Below are 24,001 nucleotides of genomic sequence, written 5' to 3'. Positions count from 1 at the left end.
GCCTACTCTGTATACATTTTATGATGAATAGTATCATTATATATTATGTTTAAAAAGCTTCTTTTGTTCATATATATTCATTATAAAATGGCATACTATGTACACTACCCTTCCTGAAATACAATTAATATTGTCATCATTCATTGATTTCATGTTAAAATAATATACAAATTCACTACCCTCTTTGAAATACAATAATCAGTAAAAAAGAATAATAAGACTAATCTGGAAAAATAATCGTTAGATTAGACGACTTATCGAAAAAATAATCGTTAGATTAGTCGACAGAAAAAATAATCGTTAGTTGCAGCTCTACATTGAACATTTTTTGCCGGCCGCCAAAACAAATTTTTGTCCCGCCAAAGCCTTATTTGATGAGTTATTGTGATTTATGAGTGATGTAGAACAGATGACTGCTGCACTTGAGTTAACTGAGTGACAGAGAGAACGACCAGTGAGCTCCTACCCCGCTCGCACGCTCTCTGTCTTCAAAATAAGCATTCTTAGCTTTCTACTGTTTCACATTTTACGTTAATCAAAATCAAAAGGTCGGAAGACCGAATCCATGTTGCACGTGGCGCTATCAGACGATGTCTTCCTTTAATTACCGCTGGGTGTGAAATGCGCTCAAAAAACATTGACTGATTCTCTGACCAGCTGACATAAAGCATACTTTAAATAAACAGGAAACAAATCCTATCCGGTTATGAAGTGTTTTCTGTGTCTTGACAAATCTTTCGCGATTTTCTAAAGACGGGATTCACACACGCGTCTGCTAATGTCCAATTCGCCACCTCATGACTCCTTTGAACCGAATCATTTTAACGACTGGTTAGAACAACTGATCTGTCCAACACTGAACTCACAAATCAGTTTAATAATTTACTCAGAACAACACCTGAAATGAGAACACAAGTGTGCTTACCCACTTTAGCAAGAGTGGATAGTAAGAATTATTTTTAATTATCAACAGTCTTTCAGCTTATTTATGTGGACAATGTGTAGTAAAATAAATAGCCTAAAATCATTTAGTTTAGACTGGAGTGAGGTGAACCCAGAACAAATTTGTTGTTAGCTAGCTGATTGTAAATGGCAGAAAATTGGGCTATTTGTTCATTTTTTTAATACAATTTTTTTAATATTGATATGATTACCAAAACAATTATCAGTAAATAGTGTAAAAATGAGGGGAAAAAAACAAACATCAAGGTATCAAAATAAGATAAGCAAAAGTTACAAACTTTCTTTGAATTTATTTCAAATTTATTGTCAGTATTGCACTTGCAGATCAAGTGGGTAGGGTATTTTTTTTTTTACCGTGCGTATGTGTGTGTATGGATGACCATGTCTGTCAGCCACCACCGAAGACCATTTTTGACCCAGGAAAAACCCTGAATATGTATTGTGAAAAGCGCTATACAAATACATTTTAATTGAATTGTTTTACTTACTTTTATTGGCATTAACTATATATTATTAATGTATTATTTGGCAGGTCGCAAGATGTATTTTATTTTGTGAGACTTTGCTGAGGAAGTATTCTTTGGCTCAGTCTGAAAAGGCCCAGAAAAGAAACACTATGAAGAACATCACACAGAACCGTCAGAGAAAGAAACGGGTAAGTTAAGAAACCGGTTAAGCTTTTTCCCTCCAGAATGTTACTATACTCCTCTCTGAGTTTTAGTGGTTAATTTACTGTCATGTTTTGCAGTTGCTGGAGACCAGGTCCAGGGTTGCACAAACCAACACAGAACCTGTGGAAGACCGCAACTATAGACCTGATGAAGATGAAGATGATGCTGTTGTTGATGGAAGGCCAGTGTGGATGGTTAGGCTAGCTACTACAAACCAGACTAGGCTGACCCACACTACACATCACATCACCAGCCCATCACGGCAGTTTGAAAAAATGTTCAAAACTCAAACAACATTGTGTTAGAGTTGGTCACAATTCTTTTATAATTATAAATTTAATATTCAATTGTTCCATTTTAGATTGTCTTTATTCCTATGTTTATATACTTATACTTTTATTGGTTCCCATATATAGAACATTTACATATATTTTATATACACTTTTTAATTTATAGATTTCTTTGTCTCGTTTTATATTGTATACTTTGTATGTTTGTAACTTTTTAGATGTCCATGTTGCTTTTGATCTCCACGTTTTGTATTGTTGTTCCTTTTACGTCGCCTTCCTTTAGAAACATTTTGTCCCCCATTCATTTTAATGCATGTTTATAATGCTCTTTGTTCTTTTTATTTGGTTATATTGTTTACTTGGAATATTTATGTGTATTTTATATGCACTTTTTTTGTCTTATAAATGTATTGTTCTCATTTTATATTGTTTAATTTGTATATTTATTCTTTTCCTTTTTATGTTCACTGTGTATTTTATTCCTTTACATCTCTGTCTTTTAAATGCATTTTATTCATTTTTTTTCCCTTTTTGTTTCTTTACCAATTCATTTTAATGTATATTTATGTTCTTTGGACTGTTTATATTTTTACATTTGTTCCTTTACATTTTCATCCCTTTTAAATACATTTAGTTCACTTGTTTTTGTTTCACCATTGTTTTAATGTTTGTTTATAATGCTGTTAAGAATGTTTTTTTTTTTATTATACCTTTTTAATAAATATTTCAGACTTTCTCAAATTGTTTTGTGTGTATTTTTCTTTTGGGAGGGAGAGGGGATTATTTTTTATATATTATATATTAATGAGCAAAATCTGCATAGTTGGCCTATAACCAATCAAGTCCCTATGCTACAAAACCTAGCCCACCCTTAGCCTTAGAAGTAACCAATAAAGTCACTTGACTGGGTTTTCAATCCGTCCTGTCCTCCAATAGCAGTCTGGGTTTTGGGAGTGGTTTAAAAAAAACAACCAATCCAGTTTGAGATGAAGGACCAATAGGGGGTGGAAGGCAAAGCTGTTTAGAGGTGTGAAAATGTCTCCTGGGAAAAACTTGATGGGATTATTTGCCATGGCAACAAATGGCTGTAGCATGGGAGTATACGGGCACAACATACATCCGATTTGGTACCATTTCGGATGAATACGGACATATACGGATCCATGGAATTTGACCTATCCGGCCAGTATACTCCTGGATTCTTCCGAATTTCAGCAGTGTATACAGGAGTATCCTGGTCCGGATACACCTTTTTTCATGCAGTGAAATGTGCAAAAGTTCTGATATGATTTATCTTCGTTTCATTTTTTACACCACAAAACCTGCTATTTTAACAGTATGTAGACTTTTAATATCCACTGTATATGTTTTAATGTTTTGACTTTTTGGAAGCGCTTGCCCCCACAACATACTTGAGGGAGATGTTGAAAATGTATACATTTACACTATGCAACTTTTTTTTTGTTACAAACAATATTATTTGTGTGATATAGTATGCTTGTATGCAGCAACCATTTCGCCGCCGTCACTGATTCTGAATCATCATTGCAGGTCAACCCTAATAGCATTGCTGCCAAGGATGGCCGAATCCGTGAGGGAGACAGAATACTGCAGGTAACTAAAGCTAAACAATCTTATTATTATCTGTCTGAAAACAGATCAATGATACACACAAGTGCTCTAATAATGATCAAACATTGATATCAACCAATCAAATTTTAGAGTTATTGTACATTTAAGGTTGTGGCTTGAAAATCATTCTTTTTAATAATGAGCTACTGGTGTTTATCCTACTTGGTAAAATCATGTTGTTGTATTTTGTTATGCTTATACTTAACCTTTCCAGATTTCGTTTATCATTGTCTTTAACCCTTAAATGCATACCTCGGGTCTTTAGTGACCCAGGATGTCATTCGCTACCCTCCTACTCATTAATTTTTTTTTTTTATGTTAGACATCAACCTTCTTAGTATTCATCAGTCGATTTATTATAAACAATATGACAAGAAAACAAATTATAAAAGAATGTATTTTTACAAAAAATGTTGTGTAAAGATTGTATAGGGTCACTAATGACCCGAGGTGTGTAACAGTGTAAGTATATTTTTTCTGCACACCAATAATTGAATCTTTGATGACTGAATAAGTGCAGTTCACCTTTATTCCTCAAGGTGGCAATGTCTGACACACACAATGATGAAGTGACGTTTCACTCATAGTTACCGCAGGCAGAAAACAAAAGATTAGAAGAATCATCAGCAAAACTTGAAATGTCTCAGAGATTTACTGCAGAGCAAGAACTGAACGCAGTCAAATATTACTGTCACTGTCACTGATGGTGGATCCGCTGAAGAAGCTGTAAGAGATCTAAATATTGATGTTGAAGATGATAGTTTTGAGAATATGTTTGAGATGGTGAATATGAGGCAGATGCTGAATGAACTGAAATGAGCTCTGAGGAGGACAGTGATGATGGTATAAAACATCTGCTCAAACTGAACCCTTACAAGCTCCAAAAGATAACAAAATATGCTTTATTTTATTCTTCTGTAACAGTTACTCTAATATCAGGAGAGTTTTATATTATCGCGACAGGCAGAGATCCATCCGTGTTAGATATAGGCAGATATCTAGATATGTTAGATATAGATCCGGGTCACTAAAGACCCCAATATGTAAGAATGATTGGAGAAACATTCAAGCATTTAAGGGTTAAAATAAGAGGGATCATACATTTAATGTGTTCTTTACTTATTTAGTTCCGCCCTGAAGAATATATTTGACATAACATATATTTAAAAAACTAAACAAAAAACTGAAATTACATAAATTATCCTGTTGAAAAGATTGCATACCGGTTCTTAATAAAACTCCTCATGCATCAACTTTGTTATTATGAGTAAGCTGCGTGAAGCAGCTTCCTTAGGGCAAGATAAACAAAACAATAATTTTTTTTTTTTCAAAGCAAGACACCTTGCAGATGCTGCAAGGGTTATGTGAACTAATGAGCACAAAAATCATATGTGATGTGAATTTGTGTTCAGATAAATGGGGTAGATGTCCAGAACCGAGAGGAAGCCGTGGCCATCCTGACCAGAGAGAACAGCACCAACATCTCTCTGCTACTGGCACGACCAGATATTGAGGTGAGACTCACCTTGAATGTATAAACAGCCCTATATTTGCCGTCAGATATGAACGCTTGATTCAATTAAGTTAATCGCTTTCCTACAGAATTTCCTTATTGCAGCAAGAGAAGTTCAAATGAGAAACATGTTGTCTTGAATTGTTTTCTTTATCTCACCACATTCACATTTAGAGCGCAAACTCATACAGTAACTCAAGTAAATATCATTTCTTTTGCGGTGAGGCTGTAGATTTAGTAGCAGCACTGGACGAATGTTAAAGTATTACTGAAGCTATATTAATGGCAACTCATTTGAGTGTATTATGGCCTGCTTATTCGAGACAAATGTGTTCGTGTACAGGTGAACACATGGCTTTGTTCTGTTCTCTGTTTACAAATGAAAGCCGACAGAAAAGGGCAGAGTAGGACAAAAAAGCCAGATGAGGAAATAAATGGAGAGGAGAATGAAAGAGGGGGGAAAAAAACACAAGGAGAGATGAGGACACATGTGGCTGGTTTGGCAGTCTTTTGTTCTACTCAAGGTCACACTTTAGAGAAAGAGACATCCCATAATACACAACCTCAATCAGTGAGTCCCCCTGTCCATTTCATTTCCGTCGGCTGTGTTCAGAATGAAATAGTAGCAGAACAATGTACACTATATACTGCCCAGTCTTTTTGTTTAGTACACACTTAAAAATGAAGGTGCTAGGAAGAACCAAAAAGGGTTTTTCCACAGTTTTTGGTTCCCCGAAGAACCGTTTTGTGAAAGGTTCTTTAAAGAACCATTTTTTTGAATAATTTTATAGTCTAAAGCAGTGTTTCCCAACCATGTTCCTGGAGGCACACCAACACTACACATTTTCCAACTCTTCCTAATCAAACTCACCGGATTTAACTCACTGTTAGTGGAGACTCCAACATCAGCAGAGACTCCAAGACCAGAAATATATGGGTCAGATAAGGGAGACTTCCAAAATGTGCACTGTTGGTGTGCCTCCAGGAACTGGGTTGGGAAACACTGGTCTAAAGAACCTTTCAGTGCTACAAAGAAACTTATGTGCAATGGAAAGTTCCTTTGGATATTAAAGGGTCTTCATGGAACACCTCGCCAAAGAACCATTTAAGAAGTAGGGATTATTCCATGACAAACATTTCAAACAATATAACATGACCACATTGCACTGCACGTTAAGTGAGTGAGATCCATTCATAATGTTGGAAACCGTTATTTTGCAATAGTAATCCAGTTTTGTATAAAACATCTTAATATTGGCAGTGTGAGCAAATGTGTGAGTTTCATCCATCACATGGAAATTGAAAGCATTCTCTTTCTCAGTTGAAAACTGCTCATTTTGACAAATGTAAATAAAATTAGGTGAAAAAGCTGCAACAGACTAAAGAGAACGAGAATGAAAATCAACCGACTAAGTTTAAATAAAGACAAAAATGATGTCTCAATATCTTCACAGTGTGAGTGAGTCTCTTCATTGATTGGTCCCAAACCTCATGGTCTGTCCACACGCTTTAACAACCATATTTATCATCTTTAGCCCGTGTGGAAGCCATAGCAACAGTCTGTATCCCACTGGTAAATATTTAAATAAAACATAATGCAAACCCCTGAGGAATCACCCAGTTCATGAATACAAATAAACCACATCAACATTTGAAGTCTGAGGCACGTTTATGAAGTTCATTTAGCATGATGCTATATGACACTGTACAAGAAAAACAAGGCAATCAAGATCTCAGAAAAAAAGCATCTTATTTGCATATAATAATCATGATAAACTGATGAGGATTTTGAACCCAGAAAGAGTATTTGCGTTTAATATAACATGCACGTCTATAGCCAATGGAGATGGAAAAAGCTTCATGTACACCATTGGTCTGAATAAAACCCATTTGGGTCCAGTCCATCTTTAATTGAATTCAATGTTTTCCTCTAGAAATCTGTCAGCTGTATTCATAGGGTTTGGCACAAAGTAAAGATCTAATTGAGATTCTTTAAAAACAGTTTGTGGGAAATCATTGAAACAAGAGATGAGAATAAGAACTAATGAAGAGCGAATGGCCATTTGGGAAGTAGTCACTGATTCTACAGTTTTAGGATTTGGGGTCAGTAGCACACAAGTGTGTGTGTGTGTGTGTGTGTGTGTGTGTGTGTGTGTGTGTGTGTGTGTGTGTGTGTATGTTTTGGAAGCTCCAGATGGTGCGTGAGCCCTTGGGCCAGTATATTCCCCAGCACAGGTGGCTCATTTGAGAAACCTCTCACGTTTAAATGTCTCCTACAACAGATGGGAAAAGACCCTACAATCAGTTAGAGCATCCCAAACTTGTGCTTACATGGACAAACACTGCCCTCTGCTGTTCAAACAGGGACATTTTATGTGTTTGCTGCTGTTGACCAATCAGAATCAGTTTTTTTTAGGCAAGTTTCTTGGCATACAGTACCTACACTTTTGGAAGAAGAGGTTCTAGAACCCTAGAGGGTTCTGTCAGGCGGTTCATAATACAGAATCTTTTTGGGGTATCATCATGCGATCATTTGTGACCTGTGCTGGCAAATGAGCAAACTTTCAAAAATGAGTTTTTCACATTCTCTTTTAAAACACCTACAAAATGAGGTATGATTTGTTTAAATTGGACAAAAAACACCAAATTTGGTACACACCAAAGTCAAAACCCATGATACCACAATTGTTTGATTAGCATTAATGAGACAGATTATATTTTAAGAGCTACTATATCGCATGGATCTAGATGTTTTCCCCCAACAGTTAACCAATTATTCACCCAAGACATAACAGATAATCTTTGCTTGAATAGTCGCCATGACAGATATTTTGAAATGCTGTAATTTCACGAGTTCACACTTACAAATAATCAGATATAATTAAATGTATGCGTATTTGGCGTGTTGTCCGAGGGGAGGGCTTAGAGCTCCGCATTTTGTCCCGAGTACTCCCCCCATATATCTGATTAGGATAGTTACCAAGCAAGTGTGAGAAGACGGGGTGGTGGTAGGATGCAGGAAACTGTTGAGGAACATAGGTGAGGCGTCTATGTATATATGCCTCATCTCGTACTGATTAGATAGGCAATTTGAACACGTTCCTCCCAAACTTTGTTTATAAAACATCATTCTGTGTATATTAGGGAATGTGACGGTGAGGAAATTTTCCTACAGGTTAATCGAAGTGTGACAGCACTGATAAACCGGTTTCACCGGCGGGGGCTTTTCAAATTGCTCATTTTAAGCCGAGGGTAAAATGCGCACGGCTGCCCGGGCATTCATAACGGAGCGGTGCGGAGCAAAGCGAGTGTTCTCAATGAATTCCTATGAAAGTTAAGCTTCCATAGGCATGAACGGAAAATGCTCCAGACTGGACACGCACCGTGAATGAATGAACGACAATGACAATGAATGAATGCCAGGCGGCCGTGCTCACTTTACTTTTGGTTAAGAATTAGCGCCAATTCGGGGATGGGTTGCTTGAATTGTGGGTTCATTAGCCTATTATTCTTAATGAAAAACACAACAACAAAACGGTACAATGACAAACTCACTTAAATAGGCGCATTTCACTTTCGCTTGAAAACCAAATCTTCCGCGATCATCTGGTCTGTCAGCTCTGGTCTGGTCATGAGATCTGACTCATGCTGCGTTTGTGCTACGACTCTCATTCGGCTAACACTGTATTGAGCAGGCATGTTCAGTTTTGACTGTTCTCTAACTGAACTAAATGATTTTATTACTATAAAAATCTAAACGACCGTGGGGGCGGTGCCGCGGTGGGCAAGTGATGTAACCGGTGTTTAGCCTGAACACTATCGCAGCAAGCCTAGTGTATATTGCACGCTGTCCGAGGCGTCTTTGTGCTTAGGATCTTTCAGTCAGTGCGTGCAAGATCCTTTTTCATGAACAAGGGAAAGGTACTCCTCTCAGAAAACTTAAAAATAAAGATACTTTTAGATGTCTAATTACTATTTGGAGCATTGGGATCGCTAGACGAGGGCTTAATTAACAGATTTTTGTGAAAACCTCAAAATCGACATTTTCACTTTATCTAGAGCAGGGGTGGGCAATTCCAGTCCTCGAGGGCCACTGTCCTGCAGAGTTTAGCTCCAACCCTAATCAAACACACCTGAACCAGCTAATCAATGTCTTCAGGATTACTAGAAGGCTACAGGCAGGTGAGTTTTATCAGGGTTGGAGCTAAACTTTGCAGGACAGTGGCCCTTGAGGACTGGAATTGCCCATCCCTGATCTAGAGTGATTCATTTTGCCAGCACGGGTCACATTTTATGAATTAACAGCATGTAAACCTACTTTATCACAAGAAAAAGTTTAAATAACCTGTTAAACATGAAAGTATTACTCAATCATTTAAGACCTTTCTCCTTATTTAGACCTTTTTGGTATGAAGGGTTTTCAAATTGAGTCAAGAGTTCTATATATAGAGGCCAATTAAACCTTGTAGAAGCATTTATAAAGTATTTTGCTAATTAGATTTTTTCTTTCTGTTTTCTTTCATTCCAATTCTTCATTCTGGGAAGAATGAGGCTGATGATCTGGATTTGGAGTTGAGTGTGGGCCTGGATCTAGAGGACTTGGAAAATGCCTCTAACTTACCCAGCCCTCAACACCGAAGGAAAGCTAGCTCCTTGCTGAGTGACATCAGTGGGATCAGAGCTGGTCGGCCCAACTTGTGGCACACTGCACTCAATAACAGCCAGGAGCTGGACAGCGGGGTGGGCCGCACAGATGAAAGCACTCGCTGTGAAGAGTCCTCTGAGCTGGCGGATGATCCCACCAGTGCATGCACGACCAATGCCACCAACACACCCGGCAGTTTGCGCAAGTTCCGCGCTGCTCAGCACGGATGGGAGTTCCATCACAGCAACGACTCGCTGCTGGGGCCAGATGGGGTGGGAGCGGCGGATCACGGGGTTCCTGAAACACTGGGCTCTGTGACGAGCAGAGTGCTGATGCCAGGTTTAACCGAAGAGGAATATGAACGTTACCGAGAGCTACTGGAGCTCCGGTGCCTTTACGAGAAGAATGGAAATGCACTTCTTCTTCTGGACGGGAGGAACCATGCCGCAGATTTTTCAGGAGGAGGTGTTCCTGTAGACATGAATTGTAATGAGGGCCTGATGCAGCACGAGATTGCCCTACTAGATGAGGAAATACGTCACCTGGAGTTTAAGTGGCGCAATGTTTTGCGGGCTCAAAAGATGCATCAGTTGCGCCAACGCTGCCTAAAGGTCTGGCCAGCTGATGAAGAGGACGATGAAGAGAAAGGAGCAACGGCAAGGTGTGGAGGTGCAGAGGCGATCCACCACGAACTGTCCGATATCAACGAGATCCCGGAGAGGGAACGCTCTGATAAGGAGAGCACAAGCGCCTATAACACTGGTGGGGAAAGTTGCAGAAGCACACCTCTGGCAAGTGAACGACACCCTTCACCCTCAGCGGCTGGAGATTCAAGTGCCTCTGCAACCATGCGACCTCGGACGCCACGTCACAGAACAAGCACAAGTAGAGATAAGAATCTAAACGTACCTTCTTCATCAGATGCCAAGAAAAAGAGCGAAGAACCCGGGGACAACAGAAACTCTAGTCCAGCAACAAGGATTCGGTCGTTATCTCGTAATGGCGGCAGCAGTAGGAAGGGCTTGGATGGAGCACGAAGGGGGTCCCATGCAAATGGGACTCTCAATACCGGGGGAAGGAGTGCAGAAAACAGTCCGTACCTGTCCCGACGCCACTGCAGTACCACGCTGCCTCAACGCTACCAGAGTTGCATGCAGTTGATGGACATGTCTACCATTGACAGTCCAGAAGTTAGGGACCCCACTGAACAGATTCCTACTCATTTCAGCACTTGTGCAAACATAGAATCCACAGCTGCTCCTGCAACTTCTTTGATTATGCCAAATACGCTGCCTCCATCTTCACCTCGAATGGAGTGGAAGGTAAAGATCCGCAGCGATGGCTCACGCTATGTGGCCAAACGTCCGGTAAGAGACCGTTTGCTAAAGGCTCGCGCCATGAAGATCCGGGAGGAGCGCAGTGGGATGACCACGGATGATGATGCGGTAAGTGAAATGAAAATGGGACGCTATTGGAGCAAGGAGGAACGCAAACAGCAGCTCTTGAGAGCTCGTGAGCAACGGCGCCGCCGCGAGTTCATGATGCAGAGCCGACTGGACTTCTTGCGAGAGAAAGAGAAGGAGCAAGACTCTGGACCCCAGGGACAGGCTTCCATACTCGAGCTTAGCCAGAAAAAGAGTATGAAGAAACGCAGCCGACGCATCCTGGACAACTGGATCACCATCCAGGAGCTCCTGGCTCATGGGACCCGTTCGGTAGATGGGAAGAAAGTGTACAACCCTTTGCTCTCCGTGACCACTGTTTGATAATTGGAGCAACATAAAAAAAGAAGGGTATTTGGATTACAAAGTTTACCAATAATATGCGGCTGCCTGATAAAAATGCCTAGCAGTTTAATTGAGAAACAATGAGGATGAATATACATTTACAAAGACAAGTACAAGACAGAAAGGCAAAATGTCAAATGAATGTAAATTTTTCATAATTAACATGAACTCTGGGACCAGCGCTCTGTTCCTATAAATAGTTTTTATGCTTGAAATTTCAGACTGTTACAACGCAGTGGCCGTCTTGAGCATTTCCAAACCAGATTAATACATTTATTTCTTTCATAAACAATTTTCGAACTAAGAACATTTGATAAGAGAAAAACAGAGCAACCATCATTCATCCGAGTGCAATTCAGGGGCCTGTTGCATAATCAGCTTAGACTATTACAAGTTAGTAGTGTCACTTTTTTCTTTCAGACTAGTCCTAACTACTTTAAAAACCACATATACATATACATTTATGTGTGATTCTATGATTGCAGGTACATATGGTGTCCAGTTAAATTTTTTCAGCTTTTTTCAAATGGTTATATTTTTAAATGATTTTAATAATTTGTTACTCATTGTCATGGATCACAAGATGTCACAGGCCATAACAATATAATATTTTCTGTCCTATATAGGGTGAATTCAGGGTGATTGGGACACTTTTTCCAAGTCATCTCATTGGCAAAAAGTGTCCCAATCACCCTGAATTCACCTTAGCTGCAAATCATGATTTCTTGTTGTCCTAATTAGTGTATTTTTTTTTACATTATGTATCATTGTGTAATCAAAATATTTTAATTTACTTTTCTTTTGTTAATATTTCATTCATTTTATTTATAAAAGCCTTAAAGTCGTTTTCCTAATTCTACAACACTAAATTGTTTAAAAAATAACTTGTCCATAAAACTTGCTACTGTACCATTCTTTGCCTTTAAATTGGTGGATTGATCCTCCACAACAATGTAAGATGCAGGAAATGATGTTACTTTCCCTCACTGATGAGATCTAAAGCACTGAAAGAATTGATCACTGATCACACAGTGGGTTGTTTAAAAGTCTTTTAATCATGATTTCATTAGTGCCATGTGCTCCTAGCATTTATGCGAACAAATGGAGTTTAAAACTGTCAATCCTGTTACTGTCGTGTCGAACTCTGTTACCAATGTTATTTCTACATATTGTCTATAACAGAGTTGACAAACAATACTATAAAGGAATTACTTTTTTGCTAAAAAAGTAACATGTTTGGCAAGCACTGAATTATGAAAAGTTAATGATTTTTTGAAAAGCAAAATGTATCTCCAATTATAGAATCACATATATTTATTTATGTTTTGAAAAGGAAAGACCGCTATCCCCGTGGATAACTTCTAGTAGTTGGTCAGAAAAGTTAAGTCTTATGTTTATGAAACTGGCCGCCGATCTCATGAAATAACCAAGTTAACCTGGTGATTGGTTATGAATTTGCTGCTATTGTTTAGGCACAATATGTGTGGTTTTCTTCACTGGTAAAATTAATAGCAAAAGCACAATTATAAAGAACAAAAAAGAATGAGCCATTACTTGTTGACGGTTAGTTGATTTCACAATTTTAGAAGCACATGAATCATTAAACAAAAGAACCAAAAAAACTGACAAATACAAAATACAATAAGCAACAAAGTTTCAGCACTCAAATTTTGGCACAACGGTAATGTCAACTGTCAAACATTGACATTGTCCAAAGAAAAACATATCTGATTGTATATTTTTGTGGTACATTTTTCAACCCTCAAGGAAATAAATCTGACATTATCATCACTATTTTGTTGTCAGCTTGCAAAATCACATTTAAAACCGTTTATCTGATATTGTAAAAAAACAAACAAAAAAAAGTGCATGTTGTTGTCTGGGAAATATTTAAACTGTTGTGTGAAACTGTCTAGTGAAATTGTTGCTGTGTCTTCTGTAATACAGGACATTAATATACTGTGTCCAAATGTTCATTTAACAACTTGCAGGTCTAAAATGGGGGAATTTCTGCTCCTAAATGTTTTTGAATAAAACTTTTGCAACTTGAATTTCTCCTGTTATTTGCACAAAACACTTTGATACAGAAAAAACACTTCACTACACAATGCCTTTAACAAATTCATGTTTGTGTAAAGTTTTGGATAAAAAAAAAAAGACATGACACTGGATATCATCTCTTCATTTATTGGATGTACAATTATGAAAAATAATAATCATAAAAAAGACTGGAAGCCCAAGATTATTTACAATCGTTCTCTTTGATTCTGTGGCAAGGTCTCTCAGAGATACCATTGTCAGTCTCATGCTCACTTACACCATGATATGTTGAGCTTTAAAGAGACGTTCCTCTCTAGATATGACAAAAACATGACCAAAAAGTAAACAAAGAAAAAAAAATACATACAGTACATACATATACATATATATATATAGAGAGATATCTATAAAAGCATAATCATTCAAGTATCAAAAGACAGACCACCCAGGATTACTTTACAATCCAATATTGTTTATATTTTAATCATTTAGCCATGAATATGATCCGAACTGTCACCGTTGTATTCGCTAATGTGATTAGTTGTGCAAACACTGCGGCTGTTACAGGTGCTAGCATTAGCATCTGCTTGTATTTAGCACTGTACCCATTTTTAACGTACCATGTTAAAAATGAAGAAAAACTAAAATCAAAATAAAAAGTACCAGACTTAAAATCCTTTGTAAACTAGGACTAAATGCACATAGGAATATTTCCCATCTAAACTCATATTTATGCATTATTATCTACACAAAATATAAGCACAGGTTTGTCTATGATGGATGGATATGCAAATTTAAACCTTTTCATTATGATTTTTTTTCCGACATACCCTGCTTTCTGCAACTTATTCATTAAAAGGAAGGAGACAAACAGTTCCATTAAGAAACTCTACACATAAAAACAACTCACTGTTGTTTGTAGTGTCACATTAACGCCATAATTTTATATTAGAAATCACAGTATACGTGTAAAAGTCACTACAAGTACCAAGATCTGGACTGTGCCATTCTCATGCCATCATAAAGTTATTAACTAATCATAATAGTGTACCATAAGACGTCACAACACAGAGTATCTCCCATTTTGAACTTTTCCTATTGAAACTCGTACCGTAGTTCACATTCCTTATGTTTGAATTGTCTTGCCAATATTGTTTGGCTTGACAGACATTTGTACTAAAGCCTGTCAGTCACCCGACTTAAAATACTGACAGTAAGAATCAAACACCTCAACTTACGGATGGATTGATATGAACTCTCTAAATCAGTGTTTTGCTGAACTGGAATCAGTGTTTCTAACTTAAAGGTTTTATTTTCGAAGTTATCAGAGAAAATAAAAGCATCTATTCGTGAGATGAAAGACCCTCAGTTTCGACGACAAAATCACAGACAAAACAAGAGTGTGAAGACTGTCGCTTCACAATAAAAGTAAAACAAAACTCGACAGAAATCAAAGCTAAGACAAACGTCAACACTGGCTCTTGTTATCGCGCGAGAATACAGTGACTGCTGTGAACACGTCTGAAATAGGATAAAAGCAAGATGCTTTTCAAAGGTTTTGTAAAGTCTGGGAGAGTTAAAACAGTGTGCGAGCAGAGCAGCGGACGGGACATTATTGTCTGTCTTTGGCTCGTGTGTTTAAGGTGAAAACTTGGAGCTGAATGGGAGCAGTTCACTGCAGGTGGGAGTAGTGTTCCCACACTTACATATAACTATATAAACACACGGGCGCACACACACACACACACACACACACACACACACACACAAAATACAAGTGATGTTTCATCCACAGTCATGCTGTCATTGGCATCCCAACTTTCCTTTCTGTTTGGCATCCGACACACTGGTCAGCTACAGGGAGACATACACACACAGGGATTAAAACTAATCAAATCAAACAAATAAAATGTTGGATCTAGTTAACATGCTAATACCATTTACAACGGATATGAGAAAAGAAGAGGTGAGAAAAGAAAGATGCTGTAGTACAACCACTTTCCCCCACAAAATCTTCTCCGCTTTGGGCCCTAAAGAGTGCATTGGCTAATCAAAATCTTTATATTTTAGGCTGCCGGACTAGAAATCATATTAGAGCTGTCAACGTTAGCGCATTAACGCATGCGATTATTTTTTTCCACTTTACACGCGTTTAACGCAATTAACCAGCATCAGTTTTTTTCTGTCATCCTTTGGCTAGAGTTACATTTTATGATCATGCTCTAATTAATGCAAATGCTTTTAAACCGTTCAAGCGCGGCAAGAGAAAAGAGAATGCTCTTATAGTGAATGTCCTGTCTATGTGACACACACGACGCACAGAAAAACATAAAATCACAGAGTATTCTCATAAGTGCATCTTAAATTAACTTAAAGAGTTGAGAAAACGAGATGCGCGTCACAACGCGTCAGATCCGCGTCATGTTCGGGCAGATCTTAAAGTGACAGCAGCCTAATAAACCAGTTGCTGTGCTGATTCTTAGATGATTACTGTACAAAATTAATTTTTCATGTCTATGCATTTATATTCATGGACATTCCACTTCACCCACAGGCTTTATAATGGGATAATAATCAGGAGACTGGACCAACAAAAGTGTGCGTCCTAGGTCGTGAATCATTATATTGTGTACATGAATTCAGGCACTGATAAGGACAGTAAGGACCCTGACTCGCTACAGATCGGGATACTGATGATAACATGAAAACATCCTAGTTGTACAACATTTGTTTAGAAGTTGGCTCACATGATTCGTGTTTGGCACTTCGATGCTCCCTGGTTTTCACCATGCATTGTGGGACTTTTTAGGGTAGCGAACATTTCAGTGCACTGGAAGGATTTTGCGATTGAGACAGCACTTAAAATGGCCAACTCTGATCAATGCTAGCACTTGGGGTCCAAAGGGATGGGATTTTGAGGAGAGAACTGAATAGTGCACAACAGAAGAAGCAGATTGACATAAAGGGAAAATGAGAAAACTTTCAGGATGAAGAGAGCGCAGCAAGCAATATAGAGAGATGTTAGACATAGGATCGTAGGTTTTTTTAAACACAATTTTATCCTTTATACGCATCTCTGTGTAACTGTCCTTACTGTAAACGGATGCAACAAATCAAACTGGCTGCCAGTGTGTCGTCATATGAAAGCCAATTTCTGCCACAAAGAAAATAATGCTTGGGTAAATTGAAATTAAGAAATAATACTTAGTTCATATTTAAAAGATAATTAGTACTTATTATTATTTAAGTAATAAACCGCTACTATTAAATAGTAAATTACGAGATAAAAAAAATCGGGATATAAAGTCATAATTATGACTTTTTATCTAAATTTCGACTGGTCAATTTCAACTTTTTGAAAACAAATCTCAACTTTTTATATCATTTGATTTTGTAAGTCAAAATAATTCTGATTGTCAATTTATGATTTAGTATGTCAATTTTCAACTTAGTCATAATTATGACAATTTCGACTCTTCACAATTATGGCAAACTACCTTATAAATATGATATAAAAGCTGAAATTATGAGATATGTCAACTATGATTTACCAAAGCATGTTTTTTGCTTCTTTTGTGGCGGATGGGCTTCCATATTATCATGATATATGCGGTGACAATTCGTTTTTCCACATACAAGTTGTATGTTTTTGTAAATGCATCCATATTTTACATGATCGCATGAGAATCTTTAAGGCCTGTGAAGAATATATGAACATAATTCAACTTTTAAATCCCTAAGACAAGAAAATAAAAGACAAAATGGCATTTCTAAACCTCAATGGCATTTGATCTTGTACGAACCCACGTTTACTACAACACTGATTTTAGTCTGCTTGTGCATGTACCACCAGATAAAGTCTCTAATGAACAGTCGATCATTTTACTTTGTTTCCTTGACATCAGACACATTTTGATCTGGCGATCTGGTTGGTTCAGACATTTAGGCCCAGCCTGGTCTGTTAACTCAGACTTAAGACAACACATCATATCACAGTGCTAAATGCAAATCGATATACTGGCAGCAAAATTACATTTACAGTGAGGTACTTCAATCCCAATTCAATTAACTTCTAATGTACTTAAGGAAGCTTTTGCCAGCTGTCGCATCAGTATGTTAGGATGGAGAGAATCATCTATTAGATGTGCATAGTAACATAACAGGACTAATAATAATCCATCTAGTCCTCACAGTCCATAATACAATTTTTAGATGCCAGTACAGTACGTAAGCTAAAAGAACCCACATAACTGCAAACGATGCTTAACACATCTGATAACCTACTAGCACTTTCCATGAAAAAGGGTACAAAATGGGGCTTGAACTTTAAAGTGAACCTGATTTCAACAAGTGCAACATGTTCCTGGATCAACATCTTTGTTTATCCTGAAAGAAAGTTTACAGTTTATGTCAAGTTTAGGCTTACAACCAGAGTTAGGTGCTTCTACATCAGTGTTATTCACCATCATTTCCCTCTGATTTTAGGGATATCTTATGGATAGGGTTAGGTTTTGGGACAAAAATGTTGTTCCAGGAACATGTCTCACTTGGCAAAATCACGGTGACCAAAAAGTAAAGAGTTAGTTCGCCCAAAAAAAATTCTGTCATTAATTGCTCACCCTCATGTCGTTCCAGACCTGTAAGACTTCCATTCATCTCACAAATGAAGATCTTTTTGATGAAATCGGAGCGATTTCTGGCCCTCCATTGACCGTATACGCAACTACCACTTTCAAGCCATAGAAAGGTAGTATAGACATTAGGGCTGCACAATTAATCGTATTTTAATCGTGATAATGATATCTGCTTATAAGTAATATTTATAATAGTGGGGTTATTTATCCTGAAGACGCTTTTTTTGTGTGACATTTGAGTTATCTTGCATTAGTAACAAGTTCCCACTAGTGTTGATGTTTACGGTTGCCAGATGTAAAGAGCTTAAATCCCCAAACAGAGATTTTCTGCTAAAGGGATACATATTCTGGCCAGTGTCTTACTAAATCGGTGCAATCTGGCAACCCTGTGATAATTAGCAATAATACAGGCCCTATCACGTTATGTCTCTTCGTTCTCTGCTTTCTCAAATAAGAATAATCGCTATTAATAATTGCGATTTTAATTTTGTGCAAAATAATCGTGATTATCAGTTAAACCATTATCGTGCAGCCCTAATAGACATCATTAAAGAACACATGTTGGAGATTCATATTCTGTAAATAAAGTGGAAAGTGTGGGTTTTTTTTTGCGAAAACAAAGCACTCGCGTGGCTACATAAAACTGAGGTTAAACCACTGGAGTCATGTGGATTACTTTAATGTCTTTACTGCCTTTCTGGGCCGTGAAAACGGTAGTTGCGAAGACTTTTAATGGAGGGACAGAACGCTCTCAGATTTGATTTTCAAATAACTTCATTTGTGAGAAGATGAAAGTCTCCGTTCACACGGAGCGTGTCTTTCCATTCCACTGTGTTTCCAATGTTTTTCAAATGTAAACATGTGCTAGACGGACATCTTTAACCGTTGAGTCTCACGCATGACACGGCATCCTAAAAATGAGGCGCTCAAGTTAAAATCAGCAAAACGTGTTCTGTGTGAACCGGCCCTTACGACATGCGAGTGCGCAATTAATGACAGAATTAACATTTTTGGGTGAAATATCCCTTTAAAGTGAAGTCACTTTTTTCTTTGTAGCAAAGGAAAGGAGGTGCTTAACCTTCATATATAACTTTGTCCATCCACCTCAGGAGGTCAAACTAAATATTATTTAGTTATTATAAGATTATTATATTAATAACATTACTTTTATATGACTTCCTAACTGTTGGGACATGTTTGAATACAGTTTAAAGAACTGATTTATGTGGTGTGTGTGCTTTAAAAAAAAAAAAAAAAACTTAAAATTCCGCCTAATTAAGCCTCACTTACCATGAGTTAAAGAAATATATTTGTTTAATATTTTTTTCTTACAGTAACTTTGGTAACAGGGTTGAACATTTGAAGTTGACAAATGCATTCAATAATAATTTGCTTAAAAAATTGAAAATTAAATTAGATTATTTACTCTTTACCCATAATGCTGTAGAAAAGGTCCAAATGATGTAACAATTTTATGAAGAATTCATGTTTTTTTTTTTTTTAATTGAGTAAATACACTGCACTCAAATTGTGGGACACAACTAAATATTTTTTGGTAACTAATTCACATAATTCATAGGTAATTAATAATTTATGTTAATTAAAACACTGTACTATTTTAACTGTTGTATACCACTGTCCATGCTGTGTTATTTTTATGTTATATTAAGTAATTTGTGCCTTTATTGCTTAAAAAAAAAATTACAGGACACCAAAATGTACCATTTTCATGGAAAGTGCTTTTAACGTAATCCTTGGCGGTGTTTTTTGATTTGACGCTACATGTTTAGTGAAGTCCAGGCGTTTCAGCTCAAACTGAAGAGGAGGAAGAGGAAGTCTTCATCAGAGTCTCATTGCGGCCGACGCCTGGCAGAGACGAGCACCACAGAAAGGAGGAAAAGAAAGAAAAACTAGTTAAGAGAAAAAAACTCAGTGTGAATGATGGAGGTAGAGTCCTTTGAGCAGAATGGAGTAGGAAATGTTAGTTTCTTCACGTTTGAGTTAAATGACAGTACTGATGAGATGTTCTGGTCCTCTTATACTTTGGTTTCGGGCCAGTTATGATACGACTACAGGCTCCTAAAGTGGGCGGAGTTACCTGTACCAACTTAAAGGGCTATGTCAGGACAGAGAATCGTGAGGACGGTGGGAAATGCGTTTGTTGGAGCGAGATTGGAGGTTTGTTTCAGCCGAGTAAGGCCTCAGGAAAGGGTTGTTGGACAGCCAGAGCAGAACTAGGCTTCAGGACTGTGCGAGACAGACGGAGAAGAAAAAGGTGAATGGATAGGTGGCCTCCGTGTGGAGGAGAGCAAGGAGGAAGGAGTTCGGTCATGTCGGCAAGGGGAGGTCAGAGTCTATCTAGAGAGTGAAGGCACAGAGCAAAAGGAAAAGGTGTGAGGGGGGCAGGACGTGGAGGAGAGGAACGTCCAATCAGAATATGGTGGTCTCGTACTTGGTGCTGACGGTGCGCTTGGGATCTTTGGAGTCCAGGATCCAGGACGCACTGCCCTGAGCGTGAGCGTCCACCTCCAGCGCTTCCACCTGAAAGAGTAGAGTATCGAAGAACCATCAGTACCACGTCACGCTATCACAGAGCTTATATGAAACACTAGAGATTCAGGTCAGGTGTCCTTCACAGGAATATTACTGCTTCTAAATAAGACCTAAAGTCTTCATTTTCACTTTATTTTACAGTATGTGCACTTACATTGTACTTAACTAAGAACGTACTTGTTGATATAAGGTAACTACTTGGGTTAAGGTTAGTTTTAGGGATAGGTTCATGGTTAGTACCTAGTTATTACCCAGTTATAATAAGTACATGGAGAACAGGACTGTGAAATAGTGCTACCAGTCAAACGTGCAACCCAGAATATTCCTTTACAAAATATTAAAAATAGAAAATCTTTAGTGACTTGTAAAAGGACCCCATATTACATCTGAATACAGTTGAAAGGTTTGGGGTCAGAAAGATTTTTTAAAGAAGTCTCTTCTGCTCATCAAGACTGCATTTATTAAATCAAAAAATACAGTAAAAACTGAGATATTGTGAAAAAAATTTTAAACGTTAAAACAACCATTTCTATATGAATATTTAGTCAAATGTAATTTATTCCTGTAATCAAAGCTGAATTTATCATCATTACTCCAGTTTTCAGTGTCACATGATCCTTCAGAAATCATTCTAATATGATGATTTGATGATCAAGAAACATTACTTATTATTACCAATGTTATAAAAACAGCTGTGATGCTTCATATTTCTCAGGAAACGCCTCCCAGCATTAAAAAAAAAAGATATATATATATATATTTGAATGCAAACTTCCACCAACAGGGGGCTCTAAAGCACTATGTACAGTCAAACCAAAAATTATTCAGACACCAGATATAATTCTTGACTAGTGTGTGCAGAACACTATAGCTCATTTATACTATAGCTCAAGTGAGGAGAGCAAAATAAAATAAACTGTGACATATTATACCCAACAAATCTTCATACAGTGACTACCAGTAAAACTGATAACAATTTGGGACCAAAATTATTCAGACACCAAATCTTCTTTTACACCACAGACTAAACAAAATGAAGCATTGCTTGGTCATTGTTTGTTCTATATTGGTATTATTTAATTGAGTACTTACATTTAACAGCTGATTGGTTGATTGTAATCCACTACATACCTTGTAGTTATCTGACATTATCAAGATGAATTTGTTCGGACAGTTTCTTGTCATTTTATTAGCATTTTCTTAACTATAGCGAATAAACTGTGAAAATGTGAGAAACTTTTGAAGGTGTCTGAATAAATTTAGGTTTGACTGTATTTGTCAAAGCACTGGGACAAAAAAAACGGTTATATTACAGCAAAAGTGGACTAGATATGGATCTGCCAGTAAGTCATAGAAAGAGAGGAACCATGGGGATTGGAGCTATTGAAGTGACAAGGTGAATAAAGGACGAGCTGGATGAAGGAAAGATGGAAACTGAGCAATGGAAAGTGTAAAGAATTAGAACAAGAGTACAGCAAGGTGAAGCTGAATCGAGAGACATCTGAACGTTAAGCAGTGACTAGACTACAAATGCAGACACAGACAGATGGATTTCAGGAGGATCGTTGAGCTTTAGGACTCAGCAGTGGGTTAATATGCTTTCTGTTTTTATGATTGATCAATTTGGCAGAAAATAGAACATCCAGCTTATAAAAATAGTACAATTTATATCAGTCAAATACTTATGATGGTCCCACATTATATTATGTCTTTAACTGCTATGAACTAACATTTAAATGAATCATCATGTTTTTACATTACACTTATATTATAATTACCTGCATGTAATACCAACTGTAATTATTTACACTGTTGACCCTTACACCTTAACCTTCACCCGTCCCACGCACTCTGTAACAAATCAGTCCCTCGTGGTTTAAAATGACCCTAAGGCCGAAGCCCAAAAATTATGCTACTCTCTGGTCCAGAAAGCTTATATGGTCTCATTTTTATAATATTTTTGGGAGTTTTTTTTTATTATTTACCTTAAATTTTCTAGATTTCATCAATAAATAATAATTTAAGCACACTTTAAGATCTTCACATTTTCAACTTAAAAAACCCTCAACATTTCATGCATAACCCTGTTTTTATTCAGCTAAAAATCTCTCTCATTGGGTGTGTCTGCCAACCTCTTGTGGAAAAAATTATAATATAACATGATTATGATATTTCATGATTCTTGCCACTAGATGGCCTTATGCTGCGTTCACACCAAAAGCAAATAGTGCATCAGGAGCGAGTTATTTCAATGTTAAGTCAATGGAATAGCGCGTTGACACGCGTCTAGAGGTCCTGCGGCGTGATAGACGCTTTTCGCGAGGCGTGATGGACGCGATTCCTCCTCATTCGCGCGTCCAGTTCGTGCGAATGACGCAAATTGAGCGTATTGCGCTATACGCGTTTGAAGCCAATTTGAAGCGAATCAGGAGCCTGCTTGCTGCTGTCACGTGGTAAAGTGACGTGATGAGACACCCTGTATAATTAAAAAATACTACTATTGTGTCACAAAATGTAGTTTTAAGACTTTTTCAGGTGAGAATGTAGATGTTTAAAGCTCAAATCTTGTGTTTTTGGAGTTGTGAGATCCAGGCGGTCACCGGGCGCTCAGCGCTCATTAACCCCAGTGAGAGCAGCCTTTCCTCTGCCAGTCCTTCTAACGTTTGCCGCTCTGATGTCTCTGATGTCCTGTAGTGGTTTGTCTTGTGTAGATCTAACGGCCGATCTTTGGTGTCATGAATCTATAATTTGTTGTTCGCCAAATCGTTTTGACTGAGGGCAAAGACAAGTTTCATAACTTTATTTTTTAAGGATATTTAAATATACATGCAGTGAAGATAATGTAGGAGTTGCCTGGACCACATTTGTGTGGCTATTAATGTTAACTATATATTTTTAATAAAAATGAAAAGAGGCCGAGTGGTGTTTTATGACATATTTCTCCTGGAGCGCCTTGAACGCTCCAGGAGAAGACACTGTATGAAGATTTGTTGGGTATAATATGTCACTATTTAGCTTCAAACGCTTTAAAAATGTTCAACTGTCAAACTAGACGCGGTAGACGCGATTTTTTGACGCTCTATTCGCGTTTGGTGTGAACACAGCATTATAGCTCTATATGGAGCTTATGAGCTGTTCTGCTGGGTCCTAAAGTCAGTTCTCGAGTTTATCTCTTCAGTATGCATTCAGATACACATGTAGACCTTATAAAATATTTTTTTTGTAATGTTAGTTTTAATTTGGAGCATTTTTTAGGATTTTTCTATGTATACT

The 24,001-nt window shown here is 37.5% G+C and overlaps 2 protein-coding genes across 12 annotated transcripts in view; one reads left to right on the top strand and one right to left on the bottom strand.

The window, feature by feature from the left end:
• Positions 1 to 11,480, top strand: part of LOC307117831 (PDZ domain-containing protein 4) — a gene marked incomplete at both ends in the record, with an annotated part of 54,737 nt that extends 43,257 nt beyond the window's left edge. Inside the window, 3 exons of the mRNA XM_079802989.1 lie at positions 3,476 to 3,538; positions 4,969 to 5,070; positions 9,615 to 11,480. Of these exons, the coding sequence (XP_079659115.1) occupies positions 3,476 to 3,538; positions 4,969 to 5,070; positions 9,615 to 11,480 (2,031 nt within the window). The remainder of the gene's footprint in view (positions 1 to 3,475; positions 3,539 to 4,968; positions 5,071 to 9,614) is intronic.
• A 2,187-nt stretch (positions 11,481 to 13,667) lies between these two features.
• Positions 13,668 to 24,001, bottom strand: part of LOC307117829 (ankyrin repeat and SAM domain-containing protein 1A) — a 155,449-nt gene continuing 145,115 nt past the window's right edge. For 6 of the 11 annotated variants that reach the window (XM_079802982.1, XM_079802985.1, XM_079802980.1 and 3 more), the window contains one exon: positions 19,678 to 20,716. In XM_079802982.1, coding sequence (XP_079659108.1) covers positions 20,606 to 20,716 — 111 coding nt within the window. In that variant the 3' untranslated portion in view covers positions 19,678 to 20,605. Of the gene's footprint in view, positions 15,396 to 19,677; positions 20,717 to 24,001 lie in introns of those variants that run through there. The other 5 variants (XM_079802978.1, XM_079802984.1, XM_079802976.1 and 2 more) reach the window with 1 other exon arrangement.

Source organism: Gobio gobio (genome assembly GCF_949357685.1).
Source record: "Gobio gobio genome assembly, chromosome: 21".
Lineage (NCBI taxonomy): Eukaryota > Metazoa > Chordata > Actinopteri > Cypriniformes > Gobionidae > Gobio > Gobio gobio.
Note: the sequence above shows the minus strand (reverse complement) of the source record. Positions and strands in the feature narration are given on the sequence as shown.